This window comes from Gobius niger, assembly GCF_951799975.1.
Source record: "Gobius niger genome assembly, chromosome: 5".
Lineage (NCBI taxonomy): Eukaryota > Metazoa > Chordata > Actinopteri > Gobiiformes > Gobiidae > Gobius > Gobius niger.
Window position 1 is genome coordinate 33,954,210 of NC_136856.1, and position 24,259 is coordinate 33,978,468.

Sequence of the window (24,259 nt, forward strand, 5' to 3'; positions counted from 1 at the left end):
CTAACTGCAAAAACGCAACATCAAGACCATTGTCCACTGTAGTTGATAGAGTATTGCCAATTGAACCCTTGCTTCTTGGGGTTTAGCCATAAGACACTGCAAGGTGAACGTATGAGCTAATTTGGAAACTGCAAAATGGGAAATCGGTCCACTTCTTGGTATTAACTCACTCAACGATGGGAACGTGTGCTCAGTCTTGTGGCGCTGTGGCTTAGTTGGTCAAAGCGCCTGTCTAGTAAACAGGAGATCCTGGGTTCAAATCCTAGCAGTGCCTTTTCAGTAGTCGTTCTGAAAACTGCGCGCGCTCTTAACTTGAGGAAGCCAATAGGAAACGTCAGACAGCAAACAAATGACATTCTCATGTCGATGCTCTGCACTTACCTCCGGACAAAAGACCTTTTATAACCTTGCGTGATGAAGTGGGCCAAGTGGGCCAGGGGACCCACTGATCATTTAATGGGTGCACAATATGACAGCTGACGGTAACCATTTTGGATGCACCAACCAGAGGGGAATTAGCTCAAATGGTAGAGCGCTCGCTTAGCATGCGAGAAGTAGAGGGATCGATGCCCTCATTCTCCACAGTTTGCAGCTCTCTGGGGCTCACAATGACTTTAGTGGGAAGCCCAATTCAACCGGAATCTTAAAATGAACTTTACTCATGAAAGATGTGATGTCAAAACTATGTACAGTGCCAAGCACAATGTCTCTGTGGCGCAATCGGCCAGCGCGCTCGGCTGTTAACCGAGAGGTTGGTGGTTCGAGCCCACCCAGGGACGGTAGGCCATTTACCTCTTATTTTGGATGGCCACTGATTGTACTCCTCTTGATTCAAAGAATTGGCGTGACGCGATATTGGAACACAGATTGTGGTGTTGTGGCCTGGCTGGCCAAAAAGCATGTCTGCACAGCGGACAAGTCAGGTACTGAATTCCGAAAAAGTCTTTTTTTAGCAGTTGCATTTCATGTGCTTTATGCTCATGAAAAGATCATTCCAGTGCAGTCGGAACCCATTGGACTAAAAGTAACCCAGGTAAACTAACTGTAAAAGCGCAACATAAAGACCATTTTCAACTGTCGTTGAAACTGTCGTTGGTAGAGCATTGCCAATTGAATCCATGCTTCGTGGGGTTTTGCCAAAAGACACTGCAAGGTGAACGTATGAGCTAATTTGGAAACTGCAAAATGGGAAATCGGCCCACTTCTTGGTATTAACTCATTCAACGATGGGAACGTGTGCTCAGTCTTGTGGTGCTGTGGCTTAGTTGGTCAAAGCGCCTGTCTTGTAAACAGGAGATCCTGGGTTCAAATCCCAGCAGTGCCTTTTCAGTAGTTGTTCTGAAAAACTGTGCATGCTCAGCAATTGAGGACGGAGAGATGAAACATTAGCCAGCAAACCTATGACGTTCCCATGTCAATGCACTTAACTCCAGACAAAAGAAGAAGCCCGAACTGAGCTTTTATAACCTTGCGTGATTAAGTGGGGAAGGCGATCCAATGTTCATTTAATGGGTGTACAAAAAGACAGCTGATGGGAACCTTTTAGGATGCACCAAGAAGAGGGGAACTAGCTCAAATGGTAGAGCGCTCGCTTAGCATGCGAGAGGTAGAGGGATCGATGCCGTCATTCTCCACAGTTTGTAGCTGTCTCGGTCTCACGATGTCTTTAGCAAGAAGCCCAAGGCAGCCAGGATTCCAAAAATCAATTTGACTCATGAAAGTTTTGATGTTCAAAGTATGTACAGTGATCAACACTGTGTCTCTGTGGCGCAATCGGCCAGCGCGTTCGGCTGTTAACCGAGAGGTTGGTGGTTCGAGCCCACCCAGGGACGGTAGGCCATTCCCCTCTTATTTTGGATGGCCACTGATTGTACTCCTCTTGATTCAAAGAATTGCCGTGACGGGATATTGGTACACAGATTGTGGTGTGTTGGCCTGGCTGAGCAAAGAGCATGTCTGCAGAGCAGACAATTTCATCTGTTGAATTCCCAAAGTGTCTTTTTTAGCAGTTGCATTTCATGCGCTTTATGCTCATGAACAGATAATTCCAATGCAATCGGAACCGATCGGACTAAAAGTAATCCAGCAAAACTAACTGCAAAAACGCAACATCAAGACCATTGTCCACTGTAGTTGATAGAGTATTGCCAATTGAACCCTTGCTTCTTGGGGTTTTGCCATAAGACACTGCAAGGTGAACGTATGAGCTAATTTGGAAACTGCAAAATGGGAAATCGGCCCACTTCTTGGTATTAACTCACTCAACGATGGGAACGTGTGCTCAGTCTTGTGGCGCTGTGGCTTAGTTGGTCAAAGCGCCTGTCTAGTAAACAGGAGATCCTGGGTTCAAATCCCAGCAGTGCCTTTTCAGTAGTCGTTCTGAAAACTGCGCGCGCTCTTAACTTGAGGAAGCCAATAGGAAACGTCAGACAGCAAACAAATGACATTCTCATGTCGATGCTCTGCACTTACCTCCGGACAAAACACCTTTTATAACCTTGCATGATGAAGTGGGCCAAGTGGGCCAGGGGACCCACTGATCATTTAATGGGTGCACAATATGACAGCTGACGGTAACCATTTTGGATGCACCAACCAGAGGGGAATTAGCTCAAATGGTAGAGCGCTCGCTTAGCATAAGCTGGGGCCCAATCTTCTCGCCCCCCCGCACACGCGAAGGCGGTGCCAATGACGCGTAAGGAGGAGAGTTTGCACGGAGTGATGAAAGGAGGACCCTCGAAGAACATTTTGGCATGTCGTGGTTTTGAGATTAAAAACTCTGTAAATATCAATGGCAGACCCGGGCTGCCGCGATCTCACAACCCTGGAGTTAAAGCAGACGCGTGCGTCTTCCTTCCGCCACATCCTACCTGTTATATAGTCCCGCAGGAGAGCAGATTCTTTCATCCATTCGTTGTTACGTTCAATATATTTAGTTCTTGGATACTATTACACTGTTTATGTCATGTATTATTATTTATTTGGGAATTAATAACTGTATATTAATATTATAAATAAATAATATAGCTTTTATGTAAATACATATTCTGCATAATGTGTTACAGGCATTGTGAAGTAACTGTACACACTGTTTACTGTGTATAATGCTCATTTTAAATGATTTATTTGTACAGTTTGGTCAAATAAAAGTATAAATATATATTTTTGTAACAAAACTATTAAGGCTGTTTCTGTTTATTATTATTATTGTTATTATTATTAATGTACCAAATGTGTAACTGCATTTGAGACTGAACTTGATAGCAATCAGGAGTCATAAAAGTACTGGGGTCATTGAAGTTCATGTGATGTGCACCTGCACTGACCCCCCACTGTGACACTTGTGTTCAAAGAAAAGCTGCTGTGATTACAGTGCAGCTGACCTCAGTTAAGTAAACATTGCACATTCCTGTCCCAAGGCAATTAAGCAGCACAATGAATAGGAGGGTGAACAAAAATTTATTTACTCAAACTAAGTACAAGACATTGATAAACAACAATAAACCACTAGAACATTCTGTAATATAAATGTAACAAACAAGACATAACACAAAGATGTAAAAAAAAATAAACATTAACTGTATTTACACATAGATATGTATTTACAAGTATTTACAAACGATCTTTAAACAAGTAGGAGTATTTACATTTTGACATTAATTAGTTGCAGCTGAGGTAAGTATCAAGATATATTTACATGTTAACATATTTACAGTATTTACAAGATTATTATTTTTATGGTGGTGGCTGTCCATGTTGTTTCTGCTGGCGTTGTTCAACCAGCCACTCCTCCAAAGATTTGCCACCAGAGACGCTGGGGCAAAAAGTAGCACTGCCAAAGCGGCTGTGGCCAAACTCCTTCGTTTTGGGCTGGCCACACTTGGAGCACTGGTTATATGCCGCTTCACGGACATATTTTCTTTTGTGTGCTCCACTGGCCTCCTCTTCTGCCCTGCGTCGCCTGTTTCTCTGTGTGAAGCGGGACACAGACACTGGGGCAGTGGGAGCAGGAGTAACTGGTGCGGCAGGAAACACTGGAGTTGGAGCCAGGAGAGGAGCAGCTGAAGGGCCACCTGCAGCTGCTGCTACCAGTGCGGGCACAGGGTTCAATAAAACAAACTGGGGCATTGGCGCAGGGACTGATGGAAGAGAAGGGGCTGCTGGGGTGATGGGCCGCACAATTGTAGCACTGGCGGGTCGTCTGCCCGGCCGCAGCTTAGGAGCCTGTCCCGCTCTGTTTGGAGGAAGGACAAACTCGTGCCGGGCCCCTGATGTGGACGGAGCCTCATCCAGCCTTTCCCGTGGAGCAGGAAGCTGTGAGCTGGCCACAGTGAAGCGGTCTTCTGCAGCAAGACCCTGGGTGAGGACAGTCACTTCCTGGGTGTTCTCCCTTCGATTAAACCTGCAATAAAAACAAAATATTTATTATAAATAACTGCAAGCTTTCTTTCAAATGACAATGTAAAACTATTGTGCTTACCACTGAGTGAGAGTCCTTTGATTCAGCACAAACAGCTGAAGTGACGTGGCCTCCATCAGAGTGTGGCAGTTCAGCACCAGGTCTCGGATGTGGTGGTAGTCATTGAGCACCTTGGTCCAACGAGGAAGACGGACTCCATCCTTTTTAGTTGGGGACTTGTGCAGTGCACAAAGTTTGATGCACATGGCTTCAACTAAGCGACTGGTGCTGGGCCACTGAGCCGGCCCCCCAGGATGACCGATCAGACATCTCTTCACACTCTCCACACCCGGTGTCACTCCTGTGTTTTTTGGCGGCTTGAAGCGTCCATGGGTCAGCTTGGGCTGGTGTCTGGGCTGATAGTGGATCCTCTTCTTGTCCCCATCAGGAAGAGCAGTCCACAGGCGGATGACCTCTGTGACCTGCTGCTCGTCCAGGTAGAGTGCCTGACGGAGGGACACCAGGTACTCAGCCAGATCCTGCACCTTATCCCAGCCCGCGAGGCCATCGGGTCCAAGAACAGGAGCCTGCAGGGAAGTATTACAATAACAATGCACAGCATGTTAGATGTCAGAGTGTAAAAGCAAAAATGAACTAATAATGAGCAGCTTACTTACAGGAGCCTGGTCTGCAACACTGGACCCAGTTGATGTTGCAGGACCAGAGGCAATACTTGGCTGGACAGAAGACTGCTGTGGCGGAGACTGCAGAGGAGGTTGTAGAGGAGACTGGGCTGGGCGCAGCTGCGGAGACTGCTGAGGAAGGTGAACAGGGCGCTGCAGAGGTGGATGTAGAGGAGGCAGAGCAGGGCGCTGCTGAGGAGACTGCGGAGGAGGGTGTAGAGGAGGCAGAGCAGGGCGCTGCTGAGGAGGCTGAGCAGGGCGCTGCAGTCCTTGGCTGGATGTGGGTGGCTGCAGTGAGGATGGTCCTGGTGCGGAGGGACAGGGGTTGAAGACCTGCGGCCCTCTGCTGTGGACTGGGACAGTCTCAGTGGGGTCAAAGAGGACAGGCACTGTGAGGTCCTCTGGTTCCTCCTCAACGAAGCCTTCATCCTGAACCACCTCATCGTCCATCTGCTCCACCAGCCGATCCTCCTCCTCCGGGTTATCCATAACAGTCAGGGATTTCCCAGACTGACTGTATAGATACTCCATACCGAGCAGCTCCCCTGCGAAAGAACACATGCAAAGCACAATCACATTATAATAGCTGTAGTGGCTATTTGTCCATAACAAACTGAAAAAAAAAAAAAAAAATCCAACTTTTCAAAGGGCCACTGAGGCTACAGTTTATCAGATCAAAAAGGCATTAATGTTTCAATTAGCCCCTACCAGTGACCAATAAACAATAACGTAAATAACCATCTAAATTTGAAGAAGAAAATAATAAGTGTAAATGCAAAAAAAAGCAAATTCACTTTAGTAAAAGAAAGGAAAGAAATTAGGCTATAAAGGCTAATATTAAGCCTTGTACAAAGTACAAATAACTCCCAACAATAGTTGAAGTATTTGAAATAAAGTATAAAAATGTACACTCAAACACCTGTATAACGTATAATCTTTTGTTTGAATTAACATGAATAATTCTCACCTGTGTAAGCCCCTGGAGGCTGATAGCGCTCATCCAGGGACACCTTCAGCACTTTTCGGCTGAGCCGGTCCAATGCCTCCCGCTCAGCACTGCTGTAGGTCCTCAGGTCAGTCTTTCCCCCCACCGCTTCATCCATACGGTCCTGGTTCCAGCGCATCAGGCCTTCCAGGAGATAGGCCTGGAAATGCGCGTCACTGGCACTGGTCCCTAGAGGTGAAATAAAGTCAAATATATGCATGCGATGTATTTAGAACAAATATCATTTAAAACTGAAATTTTCCTTTAAGTTATAACCTACCTGGGATGAAGCGGTTCAAATGGAGGTGAAAAGACTCCAAAGAGGTGGAGCCACGAGCGCACCGGTAGCAGCTGAGCTCCACACCACCCTTCTTCAGGGTGCCTGTTTTCTGGTACAGAGGGAAGCCCTCTGGGTCCTGAATACAGGCGATGTGCCTCTGCTGGTCTATCCAGACCTGTTGGATGCGCTCGTGGTCCAGCAGTGGTACGCCCAGAGTGTCCCTCCCCTTCTCACTGTCCATCTCCGTAATGAGCGCCTTTATCCTCCTGGTGGTCTCCTCCACTCCTCTGGTCCGCTTACGACAGTGCAGGGCCAACTCCTTCCTGGTGATCAGCTTGTCCAGGGCCTTCTCTGAGACTGGACCAGCTCCTCTGGCCTGTAGCTCCCCCTGCTTGGCCAGCCGAAGAGCAGCGACGTCATGTGGATCCAGCTCAAAGATGCACCTGGAGAGCCGAGTCATGTAGGCGCCGTAGAGCGGATGAGCCTCCGTGATGACACCTGCCGCAAAGCGCCGCATGAAGTGCCAGATGTCCAGGCGCACTTGGAGCTCATCCCACTCTGCGAACATGGCTCTGACCTGCGACTGTCCGTGTGGGCTGCAGCAGTCTCTGTCCACATACATGATGGCAGGCGGTGCCACTCCCGCCTCCCTGTACCTCTTCATGAGCCCCGCCGCCATGGGCCACAATCCATGTCCCTCTGCCGCTGTGAGCACTGACACCAACACCTGGCCGTGCTCATTACCCACATTGGTGCACCAACCAGCAGTGTTGGCAGCAGCGCCAGCCAGCTTTTTGGTGACCTATGTAAAAAACAGTAGAAAAACAAATGTAAGATAATGTAAGATAATAAAAATGATTATTATTCAAACTTGACTTTTTATACCTTTTTAGTGGAGTCCATCTTGAGGACAGAGCCAAAGGCCGATGTAATTTTGGCCTTGACCTCAGGTAGCCGCGAGAGGACGTCCCTGGCGTACACAGACAGCAGCCACTTGGGTTTGGGGATGGGTGGGAGGGGCGGGGGCGCAGAGAACACTGGAGGCTCAATGATGGAGGAGTCTGTGAAGGGCTCACAGACAGTGAGGTACTCCAGTGTCCGCTGTGACCACGCTGCTGTGTGCTGCTCCTGTAGCTTCTTGTGAAGCTGTGTGACGCTGTTGCCCTGGGTCCTCTCCCGCATCATAATGACCACACGGTAGTCACACGAGTACCTACAGACAGTCAAATAATTCTGTTCAATGCCACATCTTGTTATTTCAATGTTACTGTCAGTAAAACAATGTATTTAATTGTATGCAGTACAACACATTACAGTTCATTGGTCTAATTATGAATGTGTTCTACCTGTAGGTCAGAATGGCGGGGAATTTCCTGCGGTGTCCCATGTCCAGCTGTCCCAGGATGTCTTCAGACCAGGCTGGATACTTCTTCTTGCACCATTTGCACTCCAGATACTCTGTGGCCATGTCATACCACCCGTCTATGTCCAGGACCTTGCGCACAGTGCGGTAAATACCTGCAGCTGTCAGCTTGTGGCTATTGCAGGCTGGCTGGACACAGACGAGTGGAATGGACCACATCTTCAGCGGCATCCAGAGGAACAAAGGGCGGCAGAAGAAGACATCAGGAGAGGCAGGGGGCTGGGTGAAGACGGTTGGGGGCTGGGGAGGGTACCACCAGAAATTGGGGTGTGGCGTCAGCTCTGGCTTCCCTGTTCTGGTGTTGGCCCTGAACAGAGTCTTCCTGATCCAGTCCTGCTGGAAAGATGGGAGCTGCTCGTTCCAGTGCACTGGAAGCTCTGCGGGCGGATGGGACACCTGGCCAGGGGTCCACAATGCTGGAGCAGGAGCAGCAGCAGGGGCTGGAGCAGGAGCAGCAGCAGGGGCTGGGGCAGGAGCAGCAGGAGGGGCTGGGGCAGGGGCCAGGGCAGGAGCACAAGCTGGGACAGGAGCAGGGGCCAGGGCAGGGCCTCTCGAAGCCGCAGTGACTGGAGCGTAAAAAGACACAACATAATTATCTTATTGGATTAGACTTTCATTAGATGACTTTTTCAGCTCTGCTGGACAGCTACTGCGATTACATGGTTTCGTACAAAGCATGTATGATTAGTAGACAGGCGACATGATGATGAAACGATGGGAGGAAGCAGTGAAAAGTTTTTCACCCAAGCACCATTAGGACAAATACAAGAAGAAAAAGGAGATGGGATCAGCCAAAGGTGAAGCAAAGCAGCCCAAGCACTGTAAGCGCCGCTAACTACAACAGCCACCTATTCTAAGGGGAGTGGGGAATGTGTGAGATGACAAGAATGAGCTTTAGTAAGTGGTTATGACAAAAAATTAAGTTAAAACCTTTTACATACACCTTTAAATTCTCTTTTTGCTTTGAAGATGTTCACTCAAACGAGTGAATGTAGATTGACACCTGAGAAGTGCCATTCCTCTGTGTTGCAAAATAAAAGAACATATGTCATTTAAAAAATACTGTTGTCACAGAATTGTTTGTAAAATATTGTTTGAGATTTACATACCTTGAGCAAGTTGCCCCTCAGCTTGTGAGGCTACAGTTGCCATCTCCTCGTCATCTTCCTCCTCAAAAAAATCCCCAGCAGGAGAGTCTGTAAAATAACATAAAACACTGAGCACATGTCACAAACTCACCTGTATGCGTCAACTGATACTCACCAGATGTAAAGAGCCGTCTCCGGGCTGCGGACTCAGACACAGGAGGGCAACGTGGTCCTACAGCTGTTAACAAAACACGTCTTGTTGTGAGACATACATACTGCATATACACTGTAATAATTTTAAAGCTTACAAATCACTTACAGGGTTTGGCTGGCGACAAAAGCTTTTGTGCCAGCTGTGAAGCAGACAAATGCTTCCCCCGCGCCAACAGGGCCTTCACATTGGCAGCCAGCAGCGGCCTGCTCTGAGTGGCAGCAGGTGGAGGAGGAACAGACACAGTGGCAGTGGGCACAGCAGCAGAGGGGGCAGATGCAGCGGGCACAGGAGTGGTGGGCAGGTGGGCTGGAGCCTGCCTCTTCAGCACGTATGCTTTGAAGAGGGCCATGTTGGTGTTAGGCCTGGCCTTTGCCTTCTTGAGGTAGTTGATGAGAGCCCGGGCTTCCTTGCTTGGGTCCTCATACACCTCCTTCATTGACCTACCCTTGAAGTCACCAAACTCCACCATCAGACAACCAGAGTCTCCCGTCCTCTGGGCCTCCTGCAGCATGGCCTGTTTTCTCTGGTGCACCTCCACAGCCTCCCCTATCTCCCTGATCTGTGAGGTGTATCTAAGGAACAGGTGTTTATTGGCCGACAGCGGGTTGTCCCTCTCCTCCTCCCCCATGATGCTGCTGACCAGATACACTGCATACCCCAGTGAGTTCTCCAGCAGCCACAGGAACCGCTGGCCCTGGTGTTTCCCAAACTGGATCTTGCAATGAGCCAGAACCAAGAACTCGTCTCCAGGATTCCCTCGATTCTGCCTCACAAAGGCAGTGGCCTCAGCCAGGACCTCCTCCTTACACCTGGCTCTCCCTGCCACCACGATCTCACTCCTATTGGCCTCCTCAGTTGGCCCCATGAGGAGTCGACCTTCCGAGGTTTTGCGGAAAACTGGATATGCATGCATAATCTGAAAGGACACAGGCATAAACAGAACGTTACATAGCTGTCATATTAGAGCTGAAAGCATTTTACTACACTGTACTGCACTACTACATTATTGTTATTTTATACCACTGTGAATCCCTTTTAATGGCCTTGTTTACAAATTGTGCTCTACAAATAAACCTGTCTTGACTAGCCCTGCCTGTACATGACTGTAAAACATTTAATAATTGAAACACTGGATTTATAAAACCTGTCATCATTGAAATAACTTACAAATGGGTTTTATTCATTTACAAATGTCACCCACTGCTGCCCTGGAGTCACTAAGTAATTGTAGTAGTATTAATTCATATTAAAATACCGTACAGACTTATCATATTTAGCTACGTTGTACCACCATCAGCATCTTGACAGCATCCAGCCCGCCCAAAATACACCCGCATTTTTTTAGGCGGGATGTAACTGTATTATTCTGTAACATCATTTAATGACACTATTAACAATCATTAAACAAATGCCATGCATGAGTCGTTTTGTTGTGTCTAGCAATTGTAGCAGAGATTACAGGAACGCACACAATATAACGTGAAGGCTAAATGTGCTAGATTACATTACGAAAATAATGCATATTAATATTATTACTACAGCATACATGTAGCTACGTTAGGCGCTTCAGGCGCGCTAAAAACACACATCCAACAGGTAAAACATGGATGTACACCTCAGATAATGTCAGTATTATGTACTGTCTTTGTGATGAACACAATATTTGTAATAAAAAAGCTCGTTAGGAAGCATTGAAGTGACGCCACGCATCGTTAATATAGATGTTTTTCTCCGCAAAAACTATGTCATGCTGCTAACAACCATTAATGTGCTGCTAACAACAAGATACCCTTCGTGTCTAACACACTTAGCTGTTAAAAAAGTAAATATGTTTAAACTTACCGATCGCTAAAGGTGTCCAGACAGATGAATGACATCTCCGCACTTTCCTCCGTGACTTTATGAAGGAGCCGGGAGGTGCAGCGTGATTGGTCGAAAGTAAGCCCACCAGCTCGCGACGTGATTGGCCCGAGGGGAGCATGAGGCCGTGCGCTGATTGGTTGCCTGTGGGCTTACTTGGGCTTACTTTGCTCTAAAATCAGAATGCAGCAGGCGCAAGCGAGAGGTAGAGGGATCGATGCCGTCATTCTCCACAGTGTGCAGCTCTCTGGGGCTCACAATGACTTTAGTGGGAAGCCAAATTCAACCGGAATCTTAAAATGAACTTTACTCATGAAAGATGTGATGTGAAAAGTATGTACAGTGCCAAGCACAATGTCTCTGTGGCGCAATCGGCCAGCGCGCTCGGCTGTTAACCGAGAGGTTGGTGGTTCGAGCCCACCCAGGGACGGTAGGCCATTTCCCTCTTATTTTGGATGGCCACTGATTGTACTCCTCTTGATTCAAAGAATTGGCGTGACGCGCTATTGGAACACAGATTGTGGTGTTGTGGCCTGGCTGGCCAAAAAGCATGTCTGCACAGCGGACAAGTCAGGTACTGAATTCCGAAAAAGTCTTTTTTTAGCAGTTGCATTTCATGTGCTTTATGCTCATGAAAAGATCATTCCAGTGCAGTCGGAACCCATTGGACTAAAAGTAACCCAGGTAAACTAACTGTAAAAGCGCAACATAAAGACCATTTTCAACTGTCGTTGAAACTGTCGTTGGTAGAGCATTGCCAATTGAATCCATGCTTCGTGGGGTTTTGCCAAAAGACACTGCAAGGTGAACGTATGAGCTAATTTGGAAACTGCAAAATGGGAAATCGGCCCACTTCTTGGTATTAACTCATTCAACGATGGGAACGTGTGCTCAGTCTCGTGGCGCTGTGGCTTAGTTGGTCAAAGCGCCTGTCTTGTAAACAGGAGATCCTGGGTTCAAATCCCAGCAGTGCCTTTTCAGTAGTTGTTCTGAAAAACTGTGCATGCTCAGAAATTGAGGACGGAGAGATGAAACATTAGACAGCAAACCTATGACGTTCCCATGTCAATGCACTTAACTCCAGACAAAAGAAGAAGCCCGAACTGAGCTTTTATAACCTTGCGTGATTAAGTGGGGAAGGCGATCCAATGTTCATTTAATGGGTGTACAAAAAGACAGCTGATGGGAACCTTTTAGGATGCACCAAGAAGAGGGGAATTAGCTCAAATGGTAGAGCGCTCGCTTAGCATGCGAGAGGTAGAGGGATCAATGCCCTCATTCTCCACAGTTTGTAGCTGTCTCGGTCTCACGATGTCTTTAGCAAGAAGCCCAAGGCAGCCAGGATTCCAAAAATCAATTTGACTCATGAAAGTTTTGATGTTCAAAGTATGTACAGTGATCAACACTGTGTCTCTGTGGCGCAATCGGCCAGCGCGTTCGGCTGTTAACCGAGAGGTTGGTGGTTTGAGCCCATCCAGGGACGGTAGGCCATTCCCCTCTTATTTTGGATGGCCACTGATTGTACTCCTCTTGATTCAAAGAATTGGCGTGACGGGATATTGGTACACAGATTGTGGTGTGTTGGCCTGGCTGAGCAAAGAGCATGTCTGCAGAGCAGACAATTTCATTTGTTGAATTCCCAAAGTGTCTTTTTTAGCAGTTGCATTTCATGCGCTTTATGCTCATGAACAGATAATTCCAATGCAGTCGGAACCGATCGGACTAAAAGTAATCCAGCAAAACTAACTGCAAAAACGCAACATCAAGACCATTGTCCACTGTAGTTGATAGAGTATTGCCAATTGAACCCTTGCTTCTTGGGGTTTAGCCATAAGACACTGCAAGGTGAACGTATGAGCTAATTTGGAAACTGCAAAATGGGAAATCGGCCCACTTCTTGGTATTAACTCACTCAACGATGGGAACGTGTGCTCAGTCTTGTGGCGCTGTGGCTTAGTTGGTCAAAGCGCCTGTCTAGTAAACAGGAGATCCTAGGTTCAAATCCCAGCAGTGCCTTTTCAGTAGTCGTTCTGAAAACTGCGCGCGCTCTTAACTTGAGGAAGCCAATAGGAAACGTCAGACAGCAAACAAATGACATTCTCATGTCGATGCTCTGCACTTACCTCCGGACAAAACACCTTTTATAACCTTGCGTGATGAAGTGGGCCAAGTGGGCCAGGGGACCCACTCATCATTTAATGGGTGCACAATATGACAGCTGACGGTAACCATTTTGGATGCACCAACCAGAGGGGAATTAGCTCAAATGGTAGAGCGCTCGCTTAGCATGCGAGAGGTAGAGGGATCGATGCCCTCATTCTCCACAGTTTGTAGCTGTCTCGGTCTCACGATGTCTTTAGCAAGAAGCCCAAGGCAGCCAGGATTCCAAAAATCAATTTGACTCATGAAAGTTTTGATGTTCAAAGTATGTACAGTGATCAACACTGTGTCTCTGTGGCGCAATCGGCCAGCGCGTTCGGCTGTTAACCGAGAGGTTGGTGGTTCGAGCCCACCCAGGGACGGTAGGCCTTTCCCCTCTTATTTTGGATGGCCACTGATTGTACTCCTCTTGATTCAAAGAATTGGCGTGACGGGATATTGGTACACAGATTGTGGTGTGTTGGCCTGGCTGAGCAAAGAGCATGTCTGCAGAGCAGACAATTTCATTTGTTGAATTCCCAAAGTGTCTTTTTTAGCAGTTGCATTTCATGCGCTTTATGCTCATGAACAGATAATTCCAATGCAGTCGGAACCGATCGGACTAAAAGTAATCCAGCAAAACTAACTGCAAAAACGCAACATCAAGACCATTGTCCACTGTAGTTGATAGAGTATTGCCAATTGAACCCTTGCTTCTTGGGGTTTTGCCATAAGACACTGCAAGGTGAACGTATGAGCTAATTTGGAAACTGCAAAATGGGAAATCGGCCCACTTCTTGGTATTAACTCACTCAACGATGGGAACGTGTGCTCAGTCTTGTGGCGCTGTGGCTTAGTTGGTCAAAGCGCCTGTCTAGTAAACAGGAGATCCTGGGTTCAAATCCCAGCAGTGCCTTTTCAGTAGTCGTTCTGAAAACTGCGCGCGCTCTTAACTTGAGGAAGCCAATAGGAAACGTCAGACAGCAAACAAATGACATTCTCATGTCGATGCTCTGCACTTACCTCCGGACAAAAGACCTTTTATAACCTTGCGTGATGAAGTGGGCCAAGTGGGCCAGGGGACCCACTGATCATTTAATGGGTGCACAATATGACAGCTGACGGTAACCATTTTGGATGCACCAACCAGAGGGGAATTAGCTCAAATGGTAGAGCGCTCGCTTAGCATGTGAGAAGTAGAGGGATCGATGCCCTCATTCTCCACAGTTTGCAGCTCTCTGGGGCTCACAGTGACTTTAGTGGGAAGCCCAATTCAACCGGAATCTTAAAATGAACTTTACTCATGAAAGATGTGATGTCAAAAGTATGTACAGTGCCGAGCACAATGTCTCTGTGGCGCAATCGGCCAGCGCGCTCGGCTGTTAACCGAGAGGTTGGTGGTTCGAGCCCACCCAGGGACGGTAGGCCATTTACCTCTTATTTTGGATGGCCACTGATTGTACTCCTCTTGATTCAAAGAATTGGCGTGACGCGATATTGGAACACAGATTGTGGTGTTGTGGCCTGGCTGGCCAAAAAGCATGTCTGCACAGCGGACAAGTCAGGTACTGAATTCCGAAAAAGTCTTTTTTTAGCAGTTGCATTTCATGTGCTTTATGCTCATGAAAAGATCATTCCAGTGCAGTCGGAACCCATTGGACTAAAAGTAACCCAGGTAAACTAACTGTAAAAGCGCAACATAAAGACCATTTTCAACTGTCGTTGAAACTGTCGTTGGTAGAGCATTGCCAATTGAATCCATGCTTCGTGGGGTTTTGCCAAAAGACACTGCAAGGTGAACGTATGAGCTAATTTGGAAACTGCAAAATGGGAAATCGGCCCACTTCTTGGTATTAACTCATTCAACGATGGGAACGTGTGCTCAGTCTCGTGGCGCTCTGGCTTAGTTGGTCAAAGCGCCCGTCTTGTAAACAGGAGATCCTGGGTTCAAATCCCAGCAGTGCCTTTTCAGTAGTTGTTCTGAAAAACTGTGCATGCTCAGAAATTGAGGACGGAGAGATGAAACATTAGACAGCAAACCTATGACGTTCCCATGTCAATGCACTTAACTCCAGACAAAAGAAGAAGCCCGAACTGAGCTTTTATAACCTTGCGTGATTAAGTGGGGAAGGTGATCCAATGTTCATTTAATGGGTGCACAATATGACAGCTGATGGGAACCGTTTAGGATGCACCAAGAAGAGGGGAATTAGCTCAAATGGTAGAGCGCTCGGTTAGCATGCGAGAGGTAGAGGGATCGATGCCCTCATTCTCCACAGTTTGTAGCTGTCTCGGTCTCACGATGTCTTTAGCAAGAAGCCCAAGGCAGCCAGGATTCCAAAAATCAATTTGACTCATGAAAGTTTTGATGTTCAAAGTATGTACAGTGATCAACACTGTGTCTCTGTGGCGCAATCGGCCAGCGCGTTCGGCTGTTAACCGAGAGGTTGGTGGTTCGAGCCCACCCAGGGACGGTAGGCCATTTCCCTCTTATTTTGGATGGCCACTGATTGTACTCCTCTTGATTCAAAGAATTGGCGTGACGGGATATTGGTACACAGATTGTGGTGTGTTGGCCTGGCTGAGCAAAGAGCATGTCTGCAGAGCAGACAATTTCATTTGTTGAATTCCCAAAGTGTCTTTTTTAGCAGTTGCATTTCATGCGCTTTATGCTCATGAACAGATAATTCCAATGCAGTCGGAACCGATCGGACTAAAAGTAATCCAGCAAAACTAACTGCAAAAACGCAACATCAAGACCATTGTCCACTGTAGTTGATAGAGTATTGCCAATTGAACCCTTGCTTCTTGGGGTTTAGCCATAAGACACTGCAAGGTGAACGTATGAGCTAATTTGGAAACTGCAAAATGGGAAATCGGCCCACTTCTTGGTATTAACTCACTCAACGATGGGAACGTGTGCTCAGTCTTGTGGCGCTGTGGCTTAGTTGGTCAAAGCGCCTGTCTAGTAAACAGGAGATCCTGGGTTCAAATCCCAGCAGTGCCTTTTCAGTAGTCGTTCTGAAAACTGCGCGCGCTCTTAACTTGAGGAAGCCAATAGGAAACGTCAGACAGCCAACAAATGACATTCTCATGTCGATGCTCTGCACTTACCTCCGGACAAAACACCTTTTATAACCTTGCGTGATGAAGTGGGCCAAGTGGGCCAGGGGACCCACTCATCATTTAATGGGTGCACAATATGACAGCTGACGGTAACCATTTTGGATGCACCAACCAGAGGGGAATTAGCTCAAATGGTAGAGCGCTCGCTTAGCATGCGAGAGGTAGAGGGATCGATGCCCTCATTCTCCACAGTTTGCAGCTCTCTGGGGCTCACAATGACTTTAGTGGGAAGCCCAATTCAACCGGAATCTTAAAATGAACTTTACTCATGAAAGATGTGATGTCAAAAGTATGTACAGTGCCAAGCACAATGTCTCTGTGGCGCAATCGGCCAGTGCGCTCGGCTGTTAACCGAGAGGTTGGTGGTTCGAGCCCACCCAGGGACGGTAGGCCATTTCCCTCTTATTTTGGATGGCCACTGATTGTACTCCTCTTGATTCAAAGAATTGGCGTGACGCGCTATTGGAACACAGATTGTGGTGTTGTGGCCTGGCTGGCCAAAAAGCATGTCTGCACAGCGGACAAGTCAGGTACTGAATTCCGAAAAAGTCTTTTTTTAGCAGTTGCATTTCATGTGCTTTATGCTCATGAAAAGATCATTCCAGTGCATTGGACTAAAAGTAACCCAGGTAAACTAACTGTAAAAGCGCAACATCAAGACCATTTTCAACTGTCGTTGATAGAGCATTGCCAATTGAATCCATGCTTCGTGGGGTTTTGCCAAAAGACACTGCAAGGTGAACGTATGAGCTAATTTGGAAACTGCAAAATGGGAAATCGGCCCACTTCTTGGTATTAACTCATTCAACGATGGGAACGTGTGCTCAGTCTCGTGGCGCTGTGGCTTAGTTGGTCAAAGCGCCTGTCTTGTAAACAGGAGATCCTGGGTTCAAATCCCAGCAGTGCCTTTTCAGTAGTTGTTCTGAAAAACTGTGCATGCTCAGAAATTGAGGACGGAGAGATGAAACATTAGACAGCAAACCTATGACGTTCCCATGTCAATGCACTTAACTCCAGACAAAAGAAGAAGCCCGAACTGAGCTTTTATAACCTTGCGTGATTAAGTGGGGAAGGCGATCCAATGTTCATTTAATGGGTGTACAAAAAGACAGCTGATGGGAACCTTTTAGGATGCACCAAGAAGAGGGGAATTAGCTCAAATGGTAGAGCGCTCGCTTAGCATGCGAGAGGTAGAGGGATCAATGCCCTCATTCTCCACAGTTTGTAGCTGTCTCGGTCTCACGATGTCTTTAGCAAGAAGCCCAAGGCAGCCAGGATTCCAAAAATCAATTTGACTCATGAAAGTTTTGATGTTCAAAGTATGTACAGTGATCAACACTGTGTCTCTGTGGCGCAATCGGCCAGCGCGTTCGGCTGTTAACCGAGAGGTTGGTGGTTCGAGCCCATCCAGGGACGGTAGGCCATTCCCCTCTTATTTTGGATGGCCACTGATTGTACTCCTCTTGATTCAAAGAATTGGCGTGACGGGATATTGGTACACAGATTGTGGTGTGTTGGCCTGGCTGAGCAAAGAGCATGTCTGCAGAGCAGACAATTTCATTTGTTGAATTCCCAAAGTGTCTTTTTTAGCAGTTGCATTTCATGCGCTTTATGCTCATGAACAGATAATTCCAATGCAGTCGGAACCGATCGGACTAAAAGTAATCCAGCAAAACTAACTGCAAAAACGCAACATCAAGACCATTGTCCACTGTAGTTGATAGAGTATTGCCAATTGAACCCTTGCTTCTTGGGGTTTAGCCATAAGACACTGCAAGGTGAACGTATGAGCTAATTTGGAAACTGCAAAATGGGAAATCGGCCCACTTCTTGGTATTAACTCACTCAACGATGGGAACGTGTGCTCAGTCTTGTGGCGCTGTGGCTTAGTTGGTCAAAGCGCCTGTCTAGTAAACAGGAGATCCTGGGTTCAAATCCCAGCAGTGCCTTTTCAGTAGTCGTTCTGAAAACTGCGCGCGCTCTTAACTTGAGGAAGCCAATAGGAAACGTCAGACAGCAAACAAATGACATTCTCATGTCGATGCTCTGCACTTACCTCCGGACAAAACACCTTTTATAACCTTGCGTGATGAAGTGGGCCAAGTGGGCCAGGGGACCCACTCATCATTTAATGGGTGCACAATATGACAGCTGACGGTAACCATTTTGGATGCACCAACCAGAGGGGAATTAGCTCAAATGGTAGAGCGCTCGCTTAGCATGCGAGAGGTAGAGGGATCGATGCCCTCATTCTCCACAGTTTGCAGCTGTCTGGGGCTCACAATGACTTTAGTGGGAAGCCCAATTCAACCGGAATCTTAAAATGAACTTTACTCATGAAAGATGTGATGTCAAAAGTATGTACAGTGCCAAGCACAATGTCTCTGTGGCGCAATCGGCCAGTGCGCTCGGCTGTTAACCGAGAGGTTGGTGGTTCGAGCCCACCCAGGGACGGTAGGCCATTTCCCTCTTATTTTGGATGGCCACTGATTGTACTCCTCTTGATTCAAAGAATTGGCGTGACGCGCTATTGGAACACAGATTGTGGTGTTGTGGCCTGGCTGGCCAAAAAGCATGTCTGCACAGCGGACAAGTCAGGTACTGAATTCCGAAAAAGTCTTTTTTTAGCAGTTGCATTTCATGTGCTTTATGCTCATGAAAAGATCATTCCAGTGCATTGGACTAAAAGTAACCCAGGTAAACTAACTGTAAAAGCGCAACATCAAGACCATTTTCAACTGTCGTTGATAGAGCATTGCCAATTGAATCCATAATTCGTGGGGTTTTGCCAAAAGACACTGCAAGGTGAACGTATGAGCTAATTTGGAAACTGCAAAATGGGAAATCGGCCCACTTCTTGGTATTAACTCATTCAACGATGGGAACGTGTGCTCAGTCTCGTGGCGCTGTGGCTTAGTTGGTCAAAGCGCCTGTCTTGTAAACAGGAGATCCTGGGTTCAAATCCCAGCAGTGCCTTTTCAGTAGTTGTTCTGAAAAACTGTGCATGCTCAGAAATTGAGGACGGAGAGATGAAACATTAGACAGCAAACCTATGACGTTCCCATGTCAATGCACTTAACTCCAGACAAAAGAAGAAGCCCGAACTGAGCTTTTATAACCTTGCGTGATTAAGTGGGGAAGGCGATCCAATGTTCATTTAATGGGTGTACAAAAAGACAGCTGATGGGAACCTTTTAGGATGCACCAAGAAGAGGGGAATTAGCTCAAATGGTAGAGCGCTCGCTTAGCATGCGAGAGGTAGAGGGATCAATGCCCTCATTCTCCACAGTTTGTAGCTGTCTCGGTCTCACGATGTCTTTAGCAAGAAGCCCAAGGCAGCCAGGATTCCAAAAATCAATTTGACTCATGAAAGTTTTGATGTTCAAAGTATGTACAGTGATCAACACTGTGTCTCTGTGGCGCAATCGGCCAGCGCGTTCGGCTGTTAACCGAGAGGTTGGTGGTTCGAGCCCATCCAGGGACGGTAGGCCATTCCCCTCTTATTTTGGATGGCCACTGATTGTACTCCTCTTGATTCAAAGAATTGGCGTGACGGGATATTGGTACACAGATTGTGGTGTGTTGGCCTGGCTGAGCAAAGAGCATGTCTGCAGAGCAGACAATTTCATTTGTTGAATTCCCAAAGTGTCTTTTTTAGCAGTTGCATTTCATGCGCTTTATGCTCATGAACAGATAATTCCAATGCAGTCGGAACCGATCGGACTAAAAGTAATCCAGCAAAACTAACTGCAAAAACGCAACATCAAGACCATTGTCCACTGTAGTTGATAGAGTATTGCCAATTGAACCCTTGCTTCTTGGGGTTTTGGCATAAGACACTGCAAGGTGAACGTATGAGCTAATTTGGAAACTGCAAAATGGGAAATCGGCCCACTTCTTGGTATTAACTCACTCAACGATGGGAACGTGTGCTCAGTCTTGTGGCGCTGTGGCTTAGTTGGTCAAAGCGCCTGTCTAGTAAACAGGAGATCCTGGGTTCAAATCCCAGCAGTGCCTTTTCAGTAGTCGTTCTGAAAACTGCGCGCGCTCTTAACTTGAGGAAGCCAATAGGAAACGTCAGACAGCAAACAAATGACATTCTCATGTCGATGCTCTGCACTTACCTCCGGACAAAAGACCTTTTATAACCTTGCGTGATGAAGTGGGCCAAGTGGGCCAGGGGACCCACTGATCATTTAATGGGTGCACAATATGACAGCTGACGGTAACCATTTTGGATGCACCAACCAGAGGGGAATTAGCTCAAATGGTAGAGCGCTCGCTTAGCATGCGAGAAGTAGAGGGATCGATGCCCTCATTCTCCACAGTTTGCAGCTCTCTGGGGCTCACAATGACTTTAGTGGGAAGCCCAATTCAACCGGAATCTTAAAATGAACTTTACTCATGAAAGATGTGATGTCAAAACTATGTACAGTGCCAAGCACAATGTCTCTGTGGCGCAATCGGCCAGCGCGTTCGGCTGTTAACCGAGAGGTTGGTGGTTCGAGCCCACCCAGGGACGGTAGGCCATTTCCCTCTTATTTTGGATGGCCACTGATTGTACTCCTCTTGATTCAAAGAATTGGCGTGACGGGATATTGGTACACAGATTGTGGTGTGTTGGCCTGGCTGAGCAAAGAGCATGTCTGCAGAGCAGACAATTTCATTTGTTGAATTCCCAAAGTGTCTTTTTTAGCAGTTGCATTTCATGCGCTTTATGCTCATGAACAGATAATTCCAATGCAGTCGGAACCGATCGGACTAAAAGTAATCCAGCAAAACTAACTGCAAAAACGCAACATCAAGACCATTGTCCACTGTAGTTGATAGAGTATTGCCAATTGAACCCTTGCTTCTTGGGGTTTAGCCATAAGACACTGCAAGGTGAACGTATGAGCTAATTTGGAAACTGCAAAATGGGAAATCGGCCCACTTCTTGGTATTAACTCACTCAACGATGGGAACGTGTGCTCAGTCTTGTGGCGCTGTGGCTTAGTTGGTCAAAGCGCCTGTCTAGTAAACAGGAGATCCTGGGTTCAAATCCCAGCAGTGCCTTTTCAGTAGTCGTTCTGAAAACTGCGCGCGCTCTTAACTTGAGGAAGCCAATAGGAAACGTCAGACAGCAAACAAATGACATTCTCATGTCGATGCTCTGCACTTACCTCCGGACAAAACACCTTTTATAACCTTGCGTGATGAAGTGGGCCAAGTGGGCCAGGGGACCCACTCATCATTTAATGGGTGCACAATATGACAGCTGACGGTAACCATTTTGGATGCACCAACCAGAGGGGAATTAGCTCAAATGGTAGAGCGCTCGCTTAGCATGCGAGAGGTAGAGGGATCGATGCCCTCATTCTCCACAGTTTGCAGCTCTCTGGGGCTCACAATGACTTTAGTGGGAAGCCCAATTCAACCGGAATCTTAAAATGAACTTTACTCATGAAAGATGTGATGTCAAAAGTATGTACAGTGCCAAGCACAATGTCTCTGTGGCGCAATCGGCCAGTGCGCTCGGCTGTTAACCGAGAGGTTGGTGGTTCGAGCCCACCCAGGGACGGTAGGCCATTTCCCTCTTATTTTGGATGGCCACTGATTGTACTCCTCTTGATTCAAAGAATTGGCGTGACGCGCTATTGGAACACAGATTGTGGTGTTGTGGCCTGGCTGGCCAAAAAGCATGTCTGCACAGCGGACAAGTCAGGTACTGAATTCCGAAAAAGTCTTTTTTTAGCAGTTGCATTTCATGTGCTTTATGCTCATGAAAAGATCATTCCAGTGCATTGGACTAAAAGTAACCCAGGTAAACTAACTGTAAAAGCGCAACATCAAGACCATTTTCAACTGTCGTTGATAGAGCATTGCCAATTGAATCCATGCTTCGTGGGGTTTTGCCAAAAGACACTGCAAGGTGAACGTATGAGCTAATTTGGAAACTGCAAAATGGGAAATCGGCCCACTTCTTGGTATTAACTCATTCAACGATGGGAACGTGTGCTCAGTCTCGTGGCGCTGTGGCTTAGTTGGTCAAAGCGCCTGTCTTGTAAACAGGAGATCCTGGGTTCAAATCCCAGCAGTGCCTTTTCAGTAGTTGTTCTGAAAAACTGTGCATGCTCAGAAATTGAGGACGGAGAGATGAAAAATTAGACAGCAAACCTATGACGTTCCCATGTCAATGCACTTAACTCCAGACAAAAGAAGAAGCCCGAACTGAGCTTTTATAACCTTGCGTGATTAAGTGGGGAAGGCGATCCAATGTTCATTTAATGGGTGTACAAAAAGACAGCTGATGGGAACCTTTTAGGATGCACCAAGAAGAGGGGAATTAGCTCAAATGGTAGAGCGCTCGCTTAGCATGCGAGAGGTAGAGGGATCAATGCCCTCATTCTCCACAGTTTGTAGCTGTCTCGGTCTCACGATGTCTTTAGCAAGAAGCCCAAGGCAGCCAGGATTCCAAAAATCAATTTGACTCATGAAAGTTTTGATGTTCAAAGTATGTACAGTGATCAACACTGTGTCTCTGTGGCGCAATCGGCCAGCGCGTTCGGCTGTTAACCGAGAGGTTGGTGGTTCGAGCCCATCCAGGGACGGTAGGCCATTCCCCTCTTATTTTGGATGGCCACTGATTGTACTCCTCTTGATTCAAAGAATTGGCGTGACGGGATATTGGTACACAGATTGTGGTGTGTTGGCCTGGCTGAGCAAAGAGCATGTCTGCAGAGCAGACAATTTCATTTGTTGAATTCCCAAAGTGTCTTTTTTAGCAGTTGCATTTCATGCGCTTTATGCTCATGAACAGATAATTCCAATGCAGTCGGAACCGATCGGACTAAAAGTAATCCAGCAAAACTAACTGCAAAAACGCAACATCAAGACCATTGTCCACTGTAGTTGATAGAGTATTGCCAATTGAACCCTTGCTTCTTGGGGTTTAGCCATAAGACACTGCAAGGTGAACGTATGAGCTAATTTGGAAACTGCAAAATGGGAAATCGGCCCACTTCTTGGTATTAACTCACTCAACGATGGGAACGTGTGCTCAGTCTTGTGGCGCTGTGGCTTAGTTGGTCAAAGTGCCTGTCTAGTAAACAGGAGATCCTGGGTTCAAATCCCAGCAGTGCCTTTTCAGTAGTCGTTCTGAAAACTGCGCGCGCTCTTAACTTGAGGAAGCCAATAGGAAACGTCAGACAGCAAACAAATGACATTCTCATGTCGATGCTCTGCACTTACCTCCGGACAAAACACCTTTTATAACCTTGCGTGATGAAGTGGGCCAAGTGGGCCAGGGGACCCACTCATCATTTAATGGGTGCACAATATGACAGCTGACGGTAACCATTTTGGATGCACCAACCAGAGGGGAATTAGCTCAAATGGTAGAGCGCTCGCTTAGCATGCGAGAGGTAGAGGGATCGATGCCCTCATTCTCCACAGTTTGCAGCTGTCTGGGGCTCACAATGACTTTAGTGGGAAGCCCAATTCAACCGGAATCTTAAAATGAACTTTACTCATGAAAGATGTGATGTCAAAAGTATGTACAGTGCCAAGCACAATGTCTCTGTGGCGCAATCGGCCAGTGCGCTCGGCTGTTAACTGAGAGGTTGGTGGTTCGAGCCCACCCAGGGACGGTAGGCCATTTCCCTCTTATTTTGGATGGCCACTGATTGTACTCCTCTTGATTCAAAGAATTGGCGTGACGCGCTATTGGAACACAGATTGTGGTGTTGTGGCCTGGCTGGCCAAAAAGCATGTCTGCACAGCGGACAAGTCAGGTACTGAATTCCGAAAAAGTCTTTTTTTAGCAGTTGCATTTCATGTGCTTTATGCTCATGAAAAGATCATTCCAGTGCATTGGACTAAAAGTAACCCAGGTAAACTAACTGTAAAAGCGCAACATCAAGACCATTTTCAACTGTCGTTGATAGAGCATTGCCAATTGAATCCATGCTTCGTGGGGTTTTGCCAAAAGACACTGCAAGGTGAACGTATGAGCTAATTTGGAAACTGCAAAATGGGAAATCGGCCCACTTCTTGGTATTAACTCATTCAACGATGGGAACGT

General features: G+C 47.0%; 2 protein-coding genes across 2 annotated transcripts in view; both read right to left on the reverse strand.

Annotated features, from left to right (window-relative positions):
- LOC306963492 (uncharacterized protein) overlaps positions 1–8,360 on the reverse strand; it is a gene marked incomplete at both ends in the record, with an annotated part of 47,142 nt that extends 38,782 nt beyond the window's left edge. Inside the window, 8 exons of the mRNA XM_079557063.1 lie at positions 3,781–4,402; positions 4,481–4,986; positions 5,077–5,627; positions 6,050–6,256; positions 6,348–7,149; positions 7,233–7,560; positions 7,694–8,166; positions 8,286–8,360. Of these exons, the coding sequence (XP_079413189.1) occupies positions 3,781–4,402; positions 4,481–4,986; positions 5,077–5,627; positions 6,050–6,256; positions 6,348–7,149; positions 7,233–7,560; positions 7,694–8,166; positions 8,286–8,360 (3,564 nt within the window). The remainder of the gene's footprint in view (positions 1–3,780; positions 4,403–4,480; positions 4,987–5,076; positions 5,628–6,049; positions 6,257–6,347; positions 7,150–7,232; positions 7,561–7,693; positions 8,167–8,285) is intronic.
- The window catches only part of LOC306963493 (uncharacterized protein), a gene marked incomplete at its 5' end in the record, with an annotated part of 80,248 nt that continues 64,215 nt past the window's right edge, over positions 8,227–24,259 (reverse strand). Inside the window, 6 exons of the mRNA XM_079557064.1 lie at positions 8,227–8,336; positions 8,712–8,791; positions 8,880–8,966; positions 9,034–9,096; positions 9,178–9,988; positions 10,958–11,104. Coding sequence (XP_079413190.1) covers positions 8,748–8,791; positions 8,880–8,966; positions 9,034–9,096; positions 9,178–9,988; positions 10,958–11,104 — 1,152 coding nt within the window. The 3' untranslated portion in view covers positions 8,227–8,336; positions 8,712–8,747. The remainder of the gene's footprint in view (positions 8,337–8,711; positions 8,792–8,879; positions 8,967–9,033; positions 9,097–9,177; positions 9,989–10,957; positions 11,105–24,259) is intronic.